Genomic DNA, 18,164 nt, shown 5'->3' on the forward strand with positions numbered 1-18,164 from the left:
GAGAGGTCATTTCTTCTGGCTCTAAATGATACTCCATTGCCTGGATATATCACGGTTTCTTCATTAGATTCGTATACTGGTGGACATCTTGGTTGTTTCTACGTTTTGCCAATTATGAATAAAGCTGGCATAATCAAATAAATAATAAACATTTGGCAAGGCTAGTGTCATTGAACACCTAATATATTAGTTCTTTATTTCTGTGTAACAGATTTCCCCCAAAACATATTGGCTTCAAACAACACACCTTTATCTTCTCAGAGTTTCTATGGGTCAGGAATTTGGGAGTGGCTTAGCTAGCTAGTTCTGAGCCAGGCACTTCTTGTGTTGCAGTCAGGATGTTGACCTAGGCTGCAGTCACCTGATGGCTTGGTGGGGCCGGAGGATCTGCCTCCAAGACGGCTGACTCACAAGGCTTTTGGCAGGAAGCTTCAGTAACTTACCACATGGGAATCTCCATAGGCTTCACGAATGGCAGCTAACTTTCTCCAGAGCTCATGATCTGATAGAGAGAGCGGCAGAAGCTTCCATACCATTTACAAACTAGTCACACACTGTCACTTTAGCCATATCTAGACTTTAGAAGTGGGTCTCTAAGTCCTGCATACTCAAAGGGAGGAGAATTAGGCTCCTCTTTTTGAAGGGAGAAAAAGACACTGTAGAATTTTCCAAAACCATCCATGTAACAAAATTCCATTCAGTTCAACAGAGTACTGTCTTTTTTCCTGGGGAATGTTTCCTCTACTCTTTTCCAGGTATTTTTTTGTCTCTATAATTATATTCCTTTCCTTTACATACCACATTTGGTTGTACAGGTGTACTGCACTTACACTGGATAATATATGAATACATTATGATACAAAAAGTAGGTCAGTGGCCTCCATATTAATTCTAGGGATAACTCCAAAATGAATTTTCAAATCAAAAGACCCTTAAAGAAGACCCTATCATCAACATGAAACAGACCTTAATGTGTAAAACAATTATAATAAAAATACTGAATGATTGATTGAGATATAATCGACATATAACATTATATTAGTTTCAAATGTGCAACATGATTTGATACTTTTATATATTGTGGAATGACTTCAAACACAATTGTAGTTAAATCTATCACCACATCGTTAACATGTTTTTTCTTGTGGAAGCACCTTTAAGATCTACTCTCTTAGCAACTTTCCAATATACAATGCAGTATTAATAACTGCAGTCACCATGCTGTCTGTACCTTACATCCCCATCATTTTATTATTTTATTACTGGTAGTTTGTACCTTTCGACCTCCCTTGACCCATTTCTCCTGCCCTTCAGGCCCTGCCTCTGGCAACCCCCACTCTGTTCTCTTTATCTAAGAGTTTAGTATTTTTAGATTCCAAATATAGCTCATGTAGTATTTGTCTTTCTCTGTCTGATTTATTTCACTTAGCATGGTGCCCTCCAAGTCCATCCATGTCATCACAAATGGCAACATTTCCTTCTTTTATTGGCTGAATAATAATCCTAGTTTCTTATGCACTCATCCAGTAATGGACACTTAGATTGCTTCCACAGTTTGACTACTGTAATAATGCTGCAGTGAATATGGGGCACATATGTCCTTTTCAGTTAGTGTTCTCCTTTCCTTCAGATAAATACCCAGAAGTGGAATTGTAAGATCATATGGTAGTTCTGTTAATTATTTGAGAAACCTCCATGCCGTTTTCATAGTGGCTGCACCAATCTACATTCCCATTAACAGGGCAGAAATGCTCCCTTTTCTCCATATCCTCACTAACATTTTTTTTTCTTTTTGATGAAGCCATGTAAACAAGTATCAAGTAATATCTTATTGTGGTTTTGATTTTCATTTCTCTGATGATAAGTTAAGTTGAGCATCTTTTCATGTGCCTTTTGGTCATCTGTGTTTCTTCTCTAGAAAAAATGTCTGTCCAGATCGTCTGCCCATGTGTTATTCAGATTGGGCTTTTAGTTATTGTTGTTACTGAATTATATGAGTTTTTAAAATATATTTTGGATGTTTCCCCTTATCAGACATATGATTTGCAAATATTTCCTCCTACTCATTAGGCTACTCATCAGTTTGTGGATGGTTTCCTTTATTGTGCAGAAGTAGTTGGTTTAATGCAGTCCCACTTGTTTAGTTTTGCCTGGGTTGCCTTTGTTTTTGGTGTGAATTCTAAAAAATAATTGCCAAGATCAATGTCAAGGAACTTATCCCCTATGTTTTCTTCCAGGAGTTTTATGTTTTCAGGTCTTTCGTCCATTTTGTGTTAGTTTTCATGTATGTTGTAGATAGTGTTCCAGATTCATTCTTTTGTATGTGGCTGTGCAGTTTCCACAACACCACTTATTGAAGAGACTGTCCTCTCCTCACTGCATATTCTTGGCTTCTTTGTCATAAACTATCTGACCTTAAATGCATGAGTTTATTTCTAGGCTCTCTGTTCTGTTGAGCTATGTGTCGGATGCTAATACTGTACTGTTTTGATTACTCTAATTCTGTAATATAGTTTGAAACCTCGAAGCATGATGCCTCTAGCTTTGTTCTTCTTTCTCAGGATTTCTTTGACTATTTGGATTCTTTTGTGATTACAAACACATTTTAGGATTGCTTCTTCTATTTCTGTGAAAAATGCCTTTAGAATTTTGATAGGAATTGAACTGAACCTCTATAGATAGCTTTGGGTGGTATGAACATTCTAACAATATTAACTCTTCCAATTCATGAATATGGACTATCTTTCATTTATTTGTGTCTTTGATTTACTTCATCGTTGTCTAGAGTTTTCAGCATACAGATCTTTCACCTTCTTGGATAGATTTATTCCTGGATATTTTCTTTGTTTTGATGCTATTGTAAATGGGATTGTTTTCTTAATTTCCTTTTTTGATAGTTTATTATTAGTGTGTAGAAACATACCAGATGTTTGTACATTGATTTTGTATCCTGCATTTTTACTGAATTCATTTATTAATTCACAGGAGTTTGGGTGGAGTTTTTAGGGTTTTATGTATATAATATCATGTCATCTGAAAATAGTGACAGATTTATTTGTTCCTTTCTTGAATGGATGCCTTTTCTTTCTTTTTCTGCCTAAGTACTCTAGTTAGGACTTCCAGTACTAAGTTGTTGAATAGAAGTGGTGAGAGTGGGCATTCTAATCTTGGTCCTGATCTTCATTATTAAGTATAAAGTTTGTGTGGAGTGGTCGTATATAGCTTTATCACAATGCAATATGTTCACTCTACATCCACTATGTTGAGAGTTTGATCGTAAAAAATGTAGAATTTTATCAAATGCTTTTTGTACATCTATTGAGATGATCATGTGATTTTTTTATTCCCTCATTTTATTAATGTGGTTTATCACACTGATTTGTGGGTGTTGAACCATCCTTGCATCCCTAGAATGAGTCCCCTACTTGATTAAAGTGTATCATCCTTTTAATGTATTATTGAATTCAGTTTGCTAATATTTTGTTGAAGATTTTTGCACCTAAGTCTTTTAGGTATTGGGCTGTAATTTTCTTTTCTCATGGTGTTTTTCTCAGGTTTTGATATCAGGATAATGCTGGCCTCATAAAACAAGTTTGGAAGTAATCCCTCCTCTTCTATATTTTGGAAGAGTTAGAAAAGTATTGGGATCAATCCTTCTTTAAATGTTTGATAGAAATAACAAGTGAAGGCATCTGGTCTTAGACTTTAGTTTTTGTGAGGTTTTAGGCTACTGATTTAATCTCCTGACTAGTAATTAGTCTTTCAGATTTTCTATTTCTTCATGAGTTAGTCTTGGTAGGCTGTATGTTTTTATGAATTTATCCATCTCTTCTATGTTGTCCAGTTTATTGTTGTATAATTGTTCATAGTAGTCTCTTATGGCCTTTATATTTCTCTGGTATCAATTGTACATCTCCTCTTTCATTTCTGATAATATATAGGTGTGTGTGTGTGTGTGTGTGTGTGTGTGTGTGTGTATACACACACATACACGCGCATATCTGAGTTTTCTCTTTTTTCTTGGTGAGTCTAATGGCTTGTCAATTTTGTTTATCTTTTCAAAATTCTGCCTTTAGTGTTATTCATCTTATTGGTATTTCTATTGATATTTTCTATTTTTTAAGCCTTTATTTCATTCATTTCCACTCTGATCTTTGTCATTTCCTGCCTTCTACTAACTTTAGGTTTTGTTTGTTCTTCATTTTCTAGCTCCTTGAGATGTAAAATTGGTTCATTTGAGGTTTCTTGCTTCTTGATGTAAGCATGTACTATGATAACTGCTTTTGCTGCATTTCATAAGTTTTGATATGTTGTATTTCCATTTTCATTTGTCTCTTGGTAGTTTTGATCCTCTTTTACGTTTTTTTTTAATTTGACCCATTCAGTAGCATGTTGTTTAATCTCCACGTATTTGTGGATTTCCCAGTTTTATTCCTGAAATTGATTTATTAGTTTCACACCATTGTTCTCAGAAGAGCTATTTGATATGATTTCAGTCTTCTTAGTGTTAAGACTTGTTTTGTGGTATAACATATGTCTGTCATAAAGAAGGTTCCATGTATGCTTGATAAGACGGTGTGTTCTGTTAGTTTTAGATGGATATTCTGCATATGTCTGGTAAGTACATATGGTCTAACATCACAACGTCAATGTCTCCTTATTGATTTTTTCCTCGATGATCTATCCATTGATGAAAATGGGAGTATTAATTATTGTATTACTGTCTATTTTCCCTTTATTTCTGTTAATATTTGCTCTACATTTTAGGTGCTCTTATGTTGGCTGCTTAAAATTTACAGGTATTATATTCTCTTATGGGATGAACCCCTTTATGTAATGCCCATCTTTGTCTTTTATTACAGTCTTTGTGTTAAAACGTCTATTTGTCCTATATAAATATAGGTACACTAGCTTTTGTGTTTTTATTGTTTTTTTTTTTTTTTGAGCGAGGGAGAGAGAGCACAAGCAGTAGAGGGAGAGAGAGAGAGAATTGTAAGCAGGCTCCACGCCCAGAGTGGATCCTGACATGCAACTTGATCTCACAGCTGTGCATCATGACCTGCAGTAAAATTGAAGGTCGGGTGCTTAACTGACTGAGCCACTGTTTTGTTTTCATTTGCATGGAATATCTTTTTCTATCCCCTCACTTTAAGTCTATGTGTCCTTATTTCTGAACTGAGTCTCTTGTAGGCAGCATACAGATGGGTCCTTTTTTTTTTTTTAATCTATTCAGCCATGCTATATCTTTTGATTGGAGTATTTAGTACATTTACGTTTAAAGTAATTATTGATAGGAGTGTACTTATTGCCATTTTGTTAGTTGTTTTCCCATTTTTTGTAATTCCTTTTGTCCTTTCTTCTTCTCTTGCTGTATTTCTTTGTGATTTATTTTCTGCAGTAGTATGCCTAGATTTCTTTCTCTTTAATTTTTGTGCATCTACCAAAAGTTTTTGCTTTGTGATTACCACAAGGCTTCCATAAAACAATTTGTATTTATAACAGTCTACTTTAACTTGAAAAGAACCTAACTTTCATTGTGTTCTAATGCTCTACCTTTTCACTCCTCCCATGTTTTTATTTTTGATGTCACAATTTACATGTTTTGTGTATTTTTTAATGAATTATTTTAGTTATACTTATTTTTACTTCTTTTGCCTTTTTAACCTTCCTACTAACTTTATAATTGACTAACCCACCACCTTTACATTAGATTATTTTGAATTTTACTATACATTTACCTTTACAAATGAGATTTATATGTTTTCCTGTTACTAATTAGCACCCTTTTACCTCAACTTAAAGAATTCCTGTTAACAGTTCTCATAATGCTGGTCTCATGGTGATTAACTTCTTTAGCTTTTGCTTGTCTGGAAAACTTTTTCTCTCTGTGTACCAAGTTGTTTTCCTCTTGCTGCTTTTCAGATTCTTTCTCTGTCTTTAACTTTTGACGTTTTTTTAAAAAAAAAATTTTTTTTTAACGTTTATTTTTGAGACAGAGAGAGACACAGAGCATGAACAGGGGAGAGGCAGAGAGAGAGGGAGACACAGAATCTGAAACGGGCTCCAGGCTCTGAGCTGTCGGCACAGAGCCCGACGTGGGGCTCGAACTCACGGACCGTGAGATCATGACCTGAGCCGAAGTCGGACGCTTAACCGACTGAGCCACCCAGGCGCCCCTAACTTTTGACATTTTAACTATAACGTGCATTGGTGTGGGTTTCTTTGAGTTCATCATTTTTGCAACTCTATAGGCTTCCTGTATCTATATGTCTATTTTCTTTCCCAGGATAGGGAAATTTTCAGTCACTATTTTTTCAAAGAAGTTTCCTGCCCCTTTCTTCTTCTGGAACTCCTATAGTGTAAATGTTGGTCTGCTGAGGTTGTCCCATCAGTGTCCATCAGTGCAAAGTCTTTATACATTTTTATTCTTCTTTATTTGTGCTGGTTTGATTGAGTGAGTTCTCCCAGCCTGCCTTTAAGTTACTGATCCTTTTTTCTACTTCCTCTAGGCTGCTGTTGAAACACTTTATTGTATTTTTCAGTACGATTATTGTATTCTTCAGCTCTGTGACTTCTACTTGGTACTTTCTTATATTTTCTCTTTGTTGAAATACTCCCTATGCTTACCCATTCTTCTCCTAAGCTTAGTGAGGATCTTTATAACCATTATTTTTAACTCTTTATCACTTATTTTAAGGTCAATCACTTATTTTCATGCAGTTAAAGGCTTTTTTTCTGTGGTTTTATCTTGTTCTTTCAGTTTTAACATATTCCTCTTTTTCTTAATTTTCCTTGATTCTCTGTGGTTGGCTTCTGTGCATTAGAAAAAATAGCCACCTCTGCTAGTCTTGAAGGAATGGGGTCACTTAGGAGATAATCATTATTGTTCAACCCTAGCCTAGTTCGTGGATGTCTCTCAAGTCTTGTGATTGTATAATTAGCCAGTGTTATTTTTAGTGGCTCCCAGTAGTTGAGAGTTTGTCAAGACCTGACAGTGTCCCAGAAGGAAGGGTCTCAGTCAGCACCTAGATTCAGGCTGATTGGAAGCCAGGCCCTCAGGCAGCAAAGGTTAAAGTATGCAAATATACCCCTTTCAAGGGAAGACTCGGAGGTGTCCGTTCCTTCTGAACTGAGCAATGGAGTGATAGCCAGTTCAGAACTGTTTCTTTTATCTGCCATCATCTCTTTGAATTCATGAACACAAGCCCTGGTGGCCACCGAGGCAGGAGATCAAGGGGCAACACCTGGACATCTATCACAAAGCCCAGGGCACCAGATGCAAAAACTGGGCACCAGATGTGTGTATATGCACCCTTCTAGGAGATACCAACACTCTGGAATGCAGCAAAAACATAACTGTGGTCTCTGGAGGTCTCTGGAGAGGATTACAGTTGGCCCTTAGTTGTCTGTTTAGTGAAAAACCTGTTTCTCAGGCCTCACCTATGAAGATAGGCTAATAGGCCTCTTCCACATAAAACATATATTCTTTAGTCTCCTACCTCTCTTCTGTGCACTGGGTGGTATCTGGTTGAGAACTTTCTCCATTTGTGACAGTCCTGTGGGACCCACAATCATAAGCACAGCTGGTCACCAGAGCCAGGCAGTCTAGAGATAAACCCTGGCTGGCTGACACAGAAGCCAGGGTGCCATAGAAAAGTATAAGCTCCATTCCTAGAGATACCTTTGACCTAGAGGGAAGCAGAGGAATATCACAAAGATGGCCTCCAGTGGCTTCTGTCCCCAGAGAACACCTAAGTAGGACCCTAGATGTGTGCCAAACCAGAAGTCTGCTCCTCAAGCCAAAACTCCAGGAAAGGCCAACAGGCATTTCGTAGAAATATTGAGATTATAGTTCAGTCTGTAGCTACAGTGTGCCTTTGTTGTGGTTGCTAGCCCTGAACTGTCTCTGCATTTCTTACAATCGCATGGGGCCCGTGAATACAAACCCCCCCTTGGCCATCAGATCAAGGAATGACCCCTGGATGGCTGCCACATAATCCAATGCAACAGAGGTAGAAACTGGGGCACCAGATCTTTTTCCAGATTTCCCTCTAGGAGTTACCAGTGCCCTGCAGTACAGCAGAAGGAGGACCTGAAGATAGTGCCTATCCTCCAAGTTCCCTATAGAGGATTATGGTTGGCCCTCAGTTGTCTGTTTAATTAGAAGTCTGCCCCTTAGGCCTCAGCAAAAAAGATTAATCTCATAGGACTTTAACAGAAAAAGATAGGTGCTTCAGTCTGTGGTACTCTCCTGTGCCCTGAGAGTGGTGGCCTGTTAATAAGTCTTTCTTTATTTGTTACAGTCCTGTAGGACCCACTAGCCACCATAGCCATATGATTTAGCGGTATCTCCTGGGTGGCAGCTGTAAAACTCAGAGGGTGTCTGAGGAGAACATAAGCTTGTTTCCTAGAGATACCAGTGAGCTGAAAAGAGGCAAGGGAGAGTATAAAGATGGTGCCTGCTGGAGTCTATCTTTGAGGAGAGTTTTAGTAAGCCCCTAGATGTGTTTTAAATTAAATGCTTGCCCCTCAGGCCAGAGCTTTTAAATAGGCAAATAAGTCTCTTTCACAGAAAGTCTGGGCACTTTTCAGGTGGCTTCCTCTATCCTGGACCCTGGGGTGGGTGAGTCCATGACTGTGGACCCTTTAAGAACTGTTTCTCACTGAGCTGTAGCTTGTGGGTCTTGTGGACACAAGCCCTGTTGGCTTTCAAAGCTAGATGCTTTGGGGGCTTGTCTGTCAGGTGTAGATATTAAAATTGGGGTGCCAGATGTAAGGCTCAGACACTTCACTCCTCAGGGAGAAGCTTAGAGTTTTGAATTCCCTCCCAATTGTGGCTCATCATGCTGGGGAAAAGATTTAGGGTCAGATTGTATCTGTTTCTTCTATCCACTTTGATGTGAGCTTTTTCTCATTTGCCCAGTGTGTAGGAATCACTCAGCTAGTTTTTAGAGGGTTTCTTTTTTTTTTTTTCAGACAAAATTATTCTGTATATAACTGTAGATTCAGTGTGTCCAAGGGAAGAGGTGTGTTCAGGATCTCCTACATCTCCATCTTGAACCACTTCCATAAGGAAAATATTTAATTGTGTTTATGGTGGGTTATGGAAATGGTAGATTAGCCCAGCTGGATCTGGATCTCACCAAGTTTATTCCAGAAGGGGCCTTATGAAGTTCTTGTGGACAAGATGGGGAAATTGACCAGTTAGATGGTTTATGAGATAGTTTGAAATTTCATTAAGTAAACTTACCCGAGTATCAGATTCAGGACTTTGTTCTCAAGCCTATTTCATTACTCCTTTGTGTTATCAGATAGTTTAGTGATTTAGGGGAAACACAGTACAAATTCACAAGTGGAATTGTTCAGGGGGTCATGACAGTGAATCTGCATTAGCACAGATTCATCATTCAAAAAGGATTCTCTGTGCTAGGCTGAATCTAATAACATGACATTTAGTAGTGATCCTGGATTTAGGTCAAAGGAATCAGATGTACAAGTACAGACAGATTAGAAAGAGTTTTAAAAATTGGTGAATATTTTTTTAAAGGTATTTTTTTAACGTTTTATTTATTTTTGAGACAGAGAGAGACAGAGCATGAACAGGGGAGGGTCAGAGAGAGGGAGACACAGAATCGGAAGCAGGCTCCAGGCTCTGAGCCATCAGCCCAGAGCCCGACGCGGGGCTCGAACTCACGGACCGCGAGATCGTGACCTGAGCCGAAGTCGGCCGCTTAACCAACTGAGCCACCCAAGCGCCCCAAAAATTGGTGAATATTTTAATCAATTTTGAGATCAGTTTGAGTCAAAACTATGACAGAACCACCACTACTGTTAATGAGACCACACCCTGTATTGATAGAAATCCAAGGTAGAATGAGGCTGTTCTAAATTTTGCCCATCCCAGTGCTGCTCAGACCATATATGAAATACTGTATTTGCTTCAGAGATGACCTTCTAAAAGCATAAAACATATTTAAGTGTACCCAGATGAAAGAAAACAGCAAAGAGATTCAAGCCTGTCATAATAATAATACCTACTTTAATTTCACCCCCTTTGTATAACTTTTGAAAAAAAATCTCAGTGGAGTGTTTGCTTTAATTAATATCCTTTTTTTTTTTTTTTTTAATTATTGGCAAGTCAGCTAACATACAGAGTAGTCTTGGCTTCAGAAGTAGATTCCCTTGATTCGTCACTTACATATTCATCCTGACAAGTGCCCTCCTCAATGCCCATCACCCATTTTCCCCATCTTCCCAACCCCCCACCGCCATCAACGCTCAGTTTGTTCTATTTAAGAGCCTCTTAGAATTTGTCTCCCTTTCTGTTTGTATTTTTTTTCCTTCCGTTCCCCTATGGTCACCTGAAAAGTTTCTCAAATTCCACATATGAGTGAAATCATATAATATTTGTCTTTCTCTGACTGAGTTATTGCATTTAGCAAAATACCTTCCACTTCCATCCACATTGTTGGAAATGGCAAGATTTCATTCTTTTTCATCCCCAAATAGTATTTCAATATATATAAATATACCACATCTTCTTTGGATAAAGAAGCAGTTGATGGACATTTGGCCTCTTGCCATAATTTGGCTATTGTTGATTGTGCTGCTATAAACATTGGGGTGCTTGTGCCCCTTCAAAACAGCCCTCCTGTTTCCTTTGGATAAATTCCTAGTAGTGCTATTGCTGGGTCGTAAGGTAATTCTATTTTTAATTTTTTGAGGAACCTCCACACTGTTTCCAGAGCAGCTTCACCAGTTTGCATTCCCACCAATAGTGCAAGAGGGTTACCTTTTCTCCACATCCTTGCCAACATCTGTTGTTTCCTGAGTTGTTAATTTTAGACACTCTGGTGGGAGGTGGTATCTCAATGTGGTTTTGATTTGTATTTCCCTGATGATGAGCAATGTTGGACATCTTTTCATGTGTTTATTTACCATTTGGATGTCTTCTTTGGAAAAGTATCTATTCATTTTTTCTGCCCTTTTTTTGTGTTTCAGATGTTCAGTTTGGTAAGTTCTTTATAGGTTTTTGATACTAACACTTTATCTGGTATGCCATTTGGAAATACCTTCCCCCTTTCCATTGGTTGCCTTTTAGTTTTATTGATTGTTTCCCTTGCTGTGCAGAAGCTTTTTATCTTGATGAGGTCCCAATAGCTCATTTTTGCTTTTATTTCCTTGCCTTTTGAGACATGTCAAGTAAGAAGTTGCTGCGGCCAAAGTAAAAAAGGCTCCTGCTTGTTTTCTCTTGCAGGATTTTGATGGTTTCCTATCTCACATTTAGGATTTTCATCCATTTTTAGTTTATTTTTGTGTATGGTTTAAGAAAGTGGTCCAGTTTCATACCTCTGCATGTTGCTATCCACTTTTCCCAATTCGTTTTCCTAAAGAGACTGTCTTCTTTCCATTGGATACTCTTCCCTGCTTTTTTGAAGATTAATTAGCCATATATGTGTGGGTCCATTTCTCGGTTCTCTATTCTATGCCATTAGTCTATGTGTCTGTTTTTGTGCCAACACCATATTGTCTTGATGATGACAGCTTTGTAATACAAGCTAAAGTCCGGGATTGTGATGCCTCCAGCTTTAGTTTTCTTTTTCAACATTTCTTTGGCTATTCAGAATCTTTTGTGGTTCCATACAAATTTTAGGATTGTTTGTTCTAGCTCTCTGGAGAGTGCTGGTGCTATTTTGATTGAAATTGCTAGAATGTGTAGATTGCTTTGGGTAGTATCAAATTTTAACAATATTTGTTCTTCTGATGCCTGAGCATGGAATGTTTTTCCATTTCAATGTGTCTTCTTCAATTTCTTTCATAAGCTTTCTGGTTTTTTTTTTTTCTTTTTTTTTCAGTGTACAGATCTTTTACCTCTTTGGTTAGGTTTATTCCTAGGTATTTTATCGTTCTTGTTGCGTTTGTGAATGGGTTCAATTCCTTGATATCTCTTTCTCTTGCTTCATTATTGGTATATAGAATGCAACCAATTTCTGTACATTAATTTTGTATCCTGTGATTGTGCTGAATTCATGTATCAGCTCTAGCATTTTTTTGGTGGGGTCTTGTGGGTTTTGCTTGTAGACTATCATGTCATCCACGAAGAGTGAACATTTCACTTCTCTGCCAATTTGAATCCCTTTTATTTCATTTTGTTGTCTGATTGCTGAGGCTAGCGATTCCAACACTATGTTAAACAACAGTGGTGAGAGTGGACATCCCTGGCGTATTCTTGATCTCCGGGGGAAAGCTCTCTGTTTTTCCCTATTGAGGATGATATTTACTGTGGGCATTTCATGTATGGCTTTTATGACGTTAGGGTATGTTCCTTCTATCCCAACTTCCTTGAAGGTTTTTATTAAGAAAATGCTTTTTCTGCATCTATTGATGGGATCATATGGTTCTTATCCTTCTTCTTTTAAGGTAATATATCAAGTTGATTGACTTGCAAAAATTGAACCAGCCCTGCAGCCTAGGATGAATCCCACTTGATCATGTTGAATGATTCTTTTAATATACTGTTAAATTTGGTTTGCTAGTGTCTTGTTGAGAATTTTTGTACCCATGTTCATCAGTACCACGTTCAGTACCATGATCAGTACCACGTTCATCAGATATTGGCCTGTAATTCTTCTTGTCAGTTTTGGAAATCAAAGTAATGCTGGCTTCGTATAATGATCCTGAAAGCCTTTCTTTCATTTTATTTTTTGGAACAGCTTGAGAAGAATAGGTATTTAAGTGTCTGGTAGACTTCTCCTGGGAAGCCATCTGCCCTAGGACTCTTATTTGTTGGGCGATTTTTGATTACTGAGTCAATATCTTCTCTGCTTATGGTTTGTTCAAATTTTCTATTTCTTCCCTTTTGAGTTTTGGTAGTGTGTGTGTGTGTATTACTCTTATGTGTCTACCCTTTTAGGTTAAGGCCCATTTGTCCCTAGAGGTGTTCAGAATTCTCTTTTTTGTCTTTGTATTTTGCCAGTTTCACTATGATATGTCTTGGTGTTGACCTGTTTTTGTTGATTTTGAAGGGAGTTCTCTGTGCCTCTTGGACCTGGATGCCTGTTTCTTGTCCAGATTAGGGAAGTTCTCAGCTGTGATTTGTTCAAATAAAATTTCTGCCCTTTTTCTCTCATTTCTTCTTCTAGAACTCCTATGATATAGATATTATTTCGTTTCATTGAATCACTTAGGTCTCTTATTGCCCTTTGTGGTCTAGTAATTTCCTTTCCATATCTCATTTGTAGCATTTCTTAAATCATTGTGTCTATTTCTTAGGTCTTTAATCCCTGCAGCAATAGATTCTCTGCTGTTGTCTATGCTTTTTTCAAGCCCAGCTATTAGTTGTATGACTGGTATTCTAAATTCTTGTTCAGATGTATTGTTTATATCTGGTTTGAGCAATTCTCTGGCTGTCTTCCTGGAATTTCTTTTCAGGAGAATTCTGTTTCATCACTTTTGCCAGGTTTGTGTCTCTTAATGTGTTTTAATGATTTGTTATCTGTCCTGCACCAACGAGAACTACTATATTAAAAAGGGGTCATACACTGGCCCAGGGCCTGGCCTTTCAGGAAGTGTTTTTAGAGTGTGTTGCATGCACTCTATTGTTGCGTCTTTGGCTGCTCTACCCCACTTGTCTGTCTTCTACAAAGCTTCTCCTTAGTCATATGGTAGAATGTTTAGACCATTGTTAGACAAATCAAAGAAACTATAAGGGTTAATCCAGTGAGAGCAAAAGGAAAATAAAGATGGAGATATAGAAAAGGTGTAAAAAGGGGCGCCTGGGTGGCGCAGTTGGTTAAGCGTCCGACTTCAGCCAGGTCACGATCTCGCGGTCCGTGAGTTCGAGCCCCGCGTCGGGCTCTGGGCTGATGGCTCGGAGCCTGGAGCCTGTTTCCGATTCTGTGTCTCCCTCTCTCTCTGCCCCTCCCCCGTTCATGCTCTGTCTCTCTCTGTCCCAAAAATAAATAAACGTTGAAAAAAAAAAATTAAAAAAAAAAAAAAATAAAAATAAAAATAAAAAAAAATAAAAAAATAAAAAAAATAAAAAAAAAAGAAAAGGTGTAAAAAAATAGAATAAAAATGCCTGATTAAACAGACACAGAAACAGAGAAAGCAAAAAAAGAAAAAATACATATATATAATATATATATTTTTATAATATATATACTTTGTATTTATTAATTTATTATTTATTATTGTTAACTTATTATTTATTATTAATTTATTAATATGTAACATAAATATATTTTATATGTATAAAACACATGTTATATGTGTATATATATTGACCAAAATCAAATCAGAAAGTTTAAGCCTGATTCCAGAGTAAAAAATGAAGAGGTAGAAAAATACAGAAAAGAGTAGAGAAGGAAAAAAAAAAGAAAAGAAAATGGCAACACAGTAATATATAATACCACAGGATAGTTGTCTGTTTGTATGTGGGACAGGTGACTGTGCTGGTCTGGAGGAGAGGCCCTCTGGTTCACCCAGTATCAGTCCCACGCCATTAGATAAGTAGTTGCCATCCACTGAGGGGTGAGATTTTGTGTAAGCGGGTCGGCCTCCACAGGGGGCCACTATTCTGTTCCCTGAAGCCGCACCATGCTGGTGATGGGGAGAAAAATGGCAACACCCAAATCTCTCCTCCCCGGACTGGGTGTCTTAAACCATGCTGTTTAGGCAGCCCTCACAACGTAGCTCAGGCAGGTGGCTTGCCCTGTCCCACAGTTCCCCCATGCCTCTTAGGTGCTAGGCTGGGATTCAAAACCTGGTGTCTTAAAGGACCCAGCACCAGTTCTAGGATAGTGCTGCCCCACCCTGCCCATATGGCAGGCACATGCAGGGTCTTTTAACCTTGGGGAGGCGATATACACTCTTCCACAGTACTCAAGGGAGGGGACTATTCTCCCCACTGTGCCCCTGAGATGGGATACTACACTGGGGCTGGCTCCCCTCCCCACAAGTGCATGCACGTGGAAGCAGATTTCTTCCATAGGATGGCACACACTTTTGAAAACTGCAGTCTTCAGCTCCTAAGGCTGTTCGCAAAGTACGCTAGCAATCTCCCTAGATTTCTCATTTCTAGTCCGTGGTCTGGAGAGGTTTTCCTCTTGTCCTAACACAATACCACAATCCACAGTTTCTCTCTCTCCTTTTTGTCTCTCCACAGAGGGGGAACCCTTCCCTCCGGGCCCATAATGTTTTATCTCCCCCAATTCGCATAGACACACCTCTGTCCCGTCAAGCTGTCTCCCTCCACCTGTGCAGATTTTTCTGTCACTCTGCAGATAGATTTCCTGGGTGTTCCAGGTGTTCTGACCTCAATACAGCTGTTTGAGGGACGAGGGAAATCTTTGTCCCTCTACTTCTCCACCATCTTAACTCCTAATTGATACACTTTGAAACACCTAATAGGTGGATAACCAAAGTTGTTCTGAAATCAGACCACCAGGGTTCAAATCTCTCCTTTACAATTTTACAGCAATGTATTTAAGTTCTTTAAAACTTAATTCCTGCAAATCCAAACACTGAAGTTTGCCCAAGGTAGAATGATTGTTAAATGACACTCATATTTATGTATCATGATGAAATTCATCCAAGGATAACGGGAAAAGAATCTAACTCTTCAAAAAGCAGTGGAGAAAAATACTAGAAGATAACTTAAAAGGAATAAGACTAAATGAACACTTGATCTCAATATTGAAAGCTTCAAAAATGTGGTGGAAAAAATCTGAAATTTATAACTTTTCTTGTCCCAGAAAACCTGATGCAATTAATGAAATAATGCTAATAAGATGATAGAATTCACCCATGAAACAATTCATTTTCGATTTGATTTTTTATTAAGGTAAAACATTATTTATAATGGTTTTGTTTGTTTTGTTTTTCTTCCAAGGGAATCGTTGTGATTTTCCACAAATAAAACATGGTAGTCTATACTATGAAATTATCTATAGACGAGACTTTCCAGTACGTGTAGGAAAAAAATATTGGTATTCCTGTGAGACCAATTTTGTGACTGCTTCACAAGAGCCCTGGGAATATATTCATTGCACAAAAGAAGGATGGTCACCAGAAGTACCATGCCGCAGTAAGTCAACCGTTATAATTGTATATGTATAAATAGTTCACATCCTGGAGGGAGCAGACATGTAAGTGAGTACAATTAAGACTACTATGACAAAAAGAAGGCCAAGGGATGAATTTTATGAGCAAAAATACCAACATGAGCTTTTCCTTTTATGAGGAGCTCTTCCTAAAATCTTATTAGAGATAAAGTTAGAGGTTTTTTGAAAATATCTATATCATTTACCCATACCTTAATTATAAATACTGAAAGTAAATAGTATTGACTATTGATTTTTTTCTTTTTCAGCATTTGGTATTAGCTTTATTTTTGGATACTTATGCATTATAGTTTAAATGTTGTACAAATAATTTTTTTTTTAATGTTTATTTATTTTTGAGACAGAGAGAGACAGAGCATGAACGGGGGAGGGGCAGAGAGAGAGGGAGACACAGAATCGGAAGCAGGCTCCAGGCTCTGAGCCATCAGCCCAGAGCCCGACGCGGGGCTCGAACTCACGGACCGCGAAATCGTGACCTGAGCTGAAGTCGGCCGCCCAACCGACTGAGCCACCCAGGCGCCCCTACAAATAATTTTTTTTTTTTTTTTTTAATTTTTTTTCAACGTTTATTTATTTTTGGGACAGAGAGAGACAGAGCATGAACGGGGGAGGGGCAGAGAGAGAGGGAGAGACAGAATCGGAAACGGGCTCCAGGCTCTGAGCCATCAGCCCAGAGCCTGACGCGGGGCTCGAACTCACGGACCGCGAGATCGTGACCTGGCTGAAGTCGGACGCTTAACCGACTGCGCCACCCAGGCGCCCCCCTACAAATAATTTTTAATTTGCTATTTTCACTGAATTTATGGGTTTAAAATTTTTTTGTTTATTATTTTTATGATTTTTAGGACAATGTATTTTCAATCATTTGAAAAATGGAGATAACCCAAAACAAGGAGTAAAATACGTACAAGGTGAATCTGTAAAAGTTAACTGCCATGCTGGCTACAGTCTTCAAAACGAGCAGACTGTGATGACCTGTACAGAGGGTGGCTGGTTCCCTCCTCCCGAGTGCATTCTTCTCAGTAAGTAAATGGTCTCAGATCTCAGTATATTTATGGTTTTCTAACCCTCATCTGTATTAACTGTGACAAAATATTTATATCAACTTTCTTATTTCCACCAATGAATCTACTTAGTTTTATTTTTTCCAAGAGTGTGTGAGTGGATATACACATTTTTGATACATATATATAGCAAAATAAATGTCTAATGATAGGCATTAGTCAAGAAAACAGTAATGAAACTACAAAGAAGCAACCTGTATTAATAGGGTGACACCAGCAATGGAAGGAGGAAGATGTGACGGAGTAGGGGGATCCTAGGCTTGCCTCATCCCATAAGGATAACTATCAAATCATCCTAAATACCCCCGAGATTGACCTGAAGACTGGCAGAACAGATTCCACAATTAAAGGTACAGAACAGGCCACATTGAAGAAGTAAGATGTACAGAGATGCAGGTTTCTCTCCCAAACTGAGAAGAAATGGACTGTGGCCACTGAGGTGGTAAGGGAGTAGTGGTCACAGAGAGGGTGAAAGACAGACTGACACACAGAGGAACACACAGGAAAAACAAATCCCCATAGAAATTAGCTTGGAAAGGGAGAGGGGACAAATTTTGTGAGTTCCTGCAACCAGTTAGGCTTAAAGCCTGGGGTTTGAAAGGTCAGTGTGCTTGGGTCTGGAAGAGATCAAAGGGCATTGGGACTGCTCTTGGAGATAAGGCAAGCAAAGAGCCTGTGGACATACAGCATGGAAACAGCAATCTGATGAGCACTTGGAGCACACAGTGGGGAGGTTATTTGCTCATCCTGGAGCATGTTGCAGAAAGGGAGCATTCACAGAGACCCCTCTGGAAACAAAGGAACTGGCAGGTGCCATTTCCCTCTCCCGCCCTTCAACATTAACACAGGGTCAACTGTGGGAACCAGCACAGGGCTCACACTTGCTATCTTACTCGCTTACACCAAGCCCTATGTCCCTATGCTCTGGTGGAACCACCCTTCCCGGTCACACTTGCCTCAGTCCCAGAGCAGGCAG

General features: G+C 38.6%; 1 protein-coding gene across 2 annotated transcripts in view; it reads left to right on the plus strand.

The window, feature by feature from the left end:
- LOC124509958 (complement factor H-like) overlaps positions 1-18,164 on the plus strand; it is a 110,031-nt gene that overhangs the window by 43,558 nt on the left and 48,309 nt on the right. For both annotated transcript variants that reach the window (XM_047076575.1, XM_047076576.1), the window contains 2 exons: positions 15,893-16,087; positions 16,970-17,146. In XM_047076575.1, the coding sequence (XP_046932531.1) occupies positions 15,893-16,087; positions 16,970-17,146 (372 nt within the window). The remainder of the gene's footprint in view (positions 1-15,892; positions 16,088-16,969; positions 17,147-18,164) is intronic.

Source organism: Lynx rufus, unplaced genomic scaffold, assembly GCF_022079265.1.
Source record: "Lynx rufus isolate CCGP_SWC_20201006 ecotype Redwood Valley unplaced genomic scaffold, mLynRuf1.p SCAF_15, whole genome shotgun sequence".
Taxonomy (NCBI): Eukaryota; Metazoa; Chordata; class Mammalia; order Carnivora; family Felidae; genus Lynx; species Lynx rufus.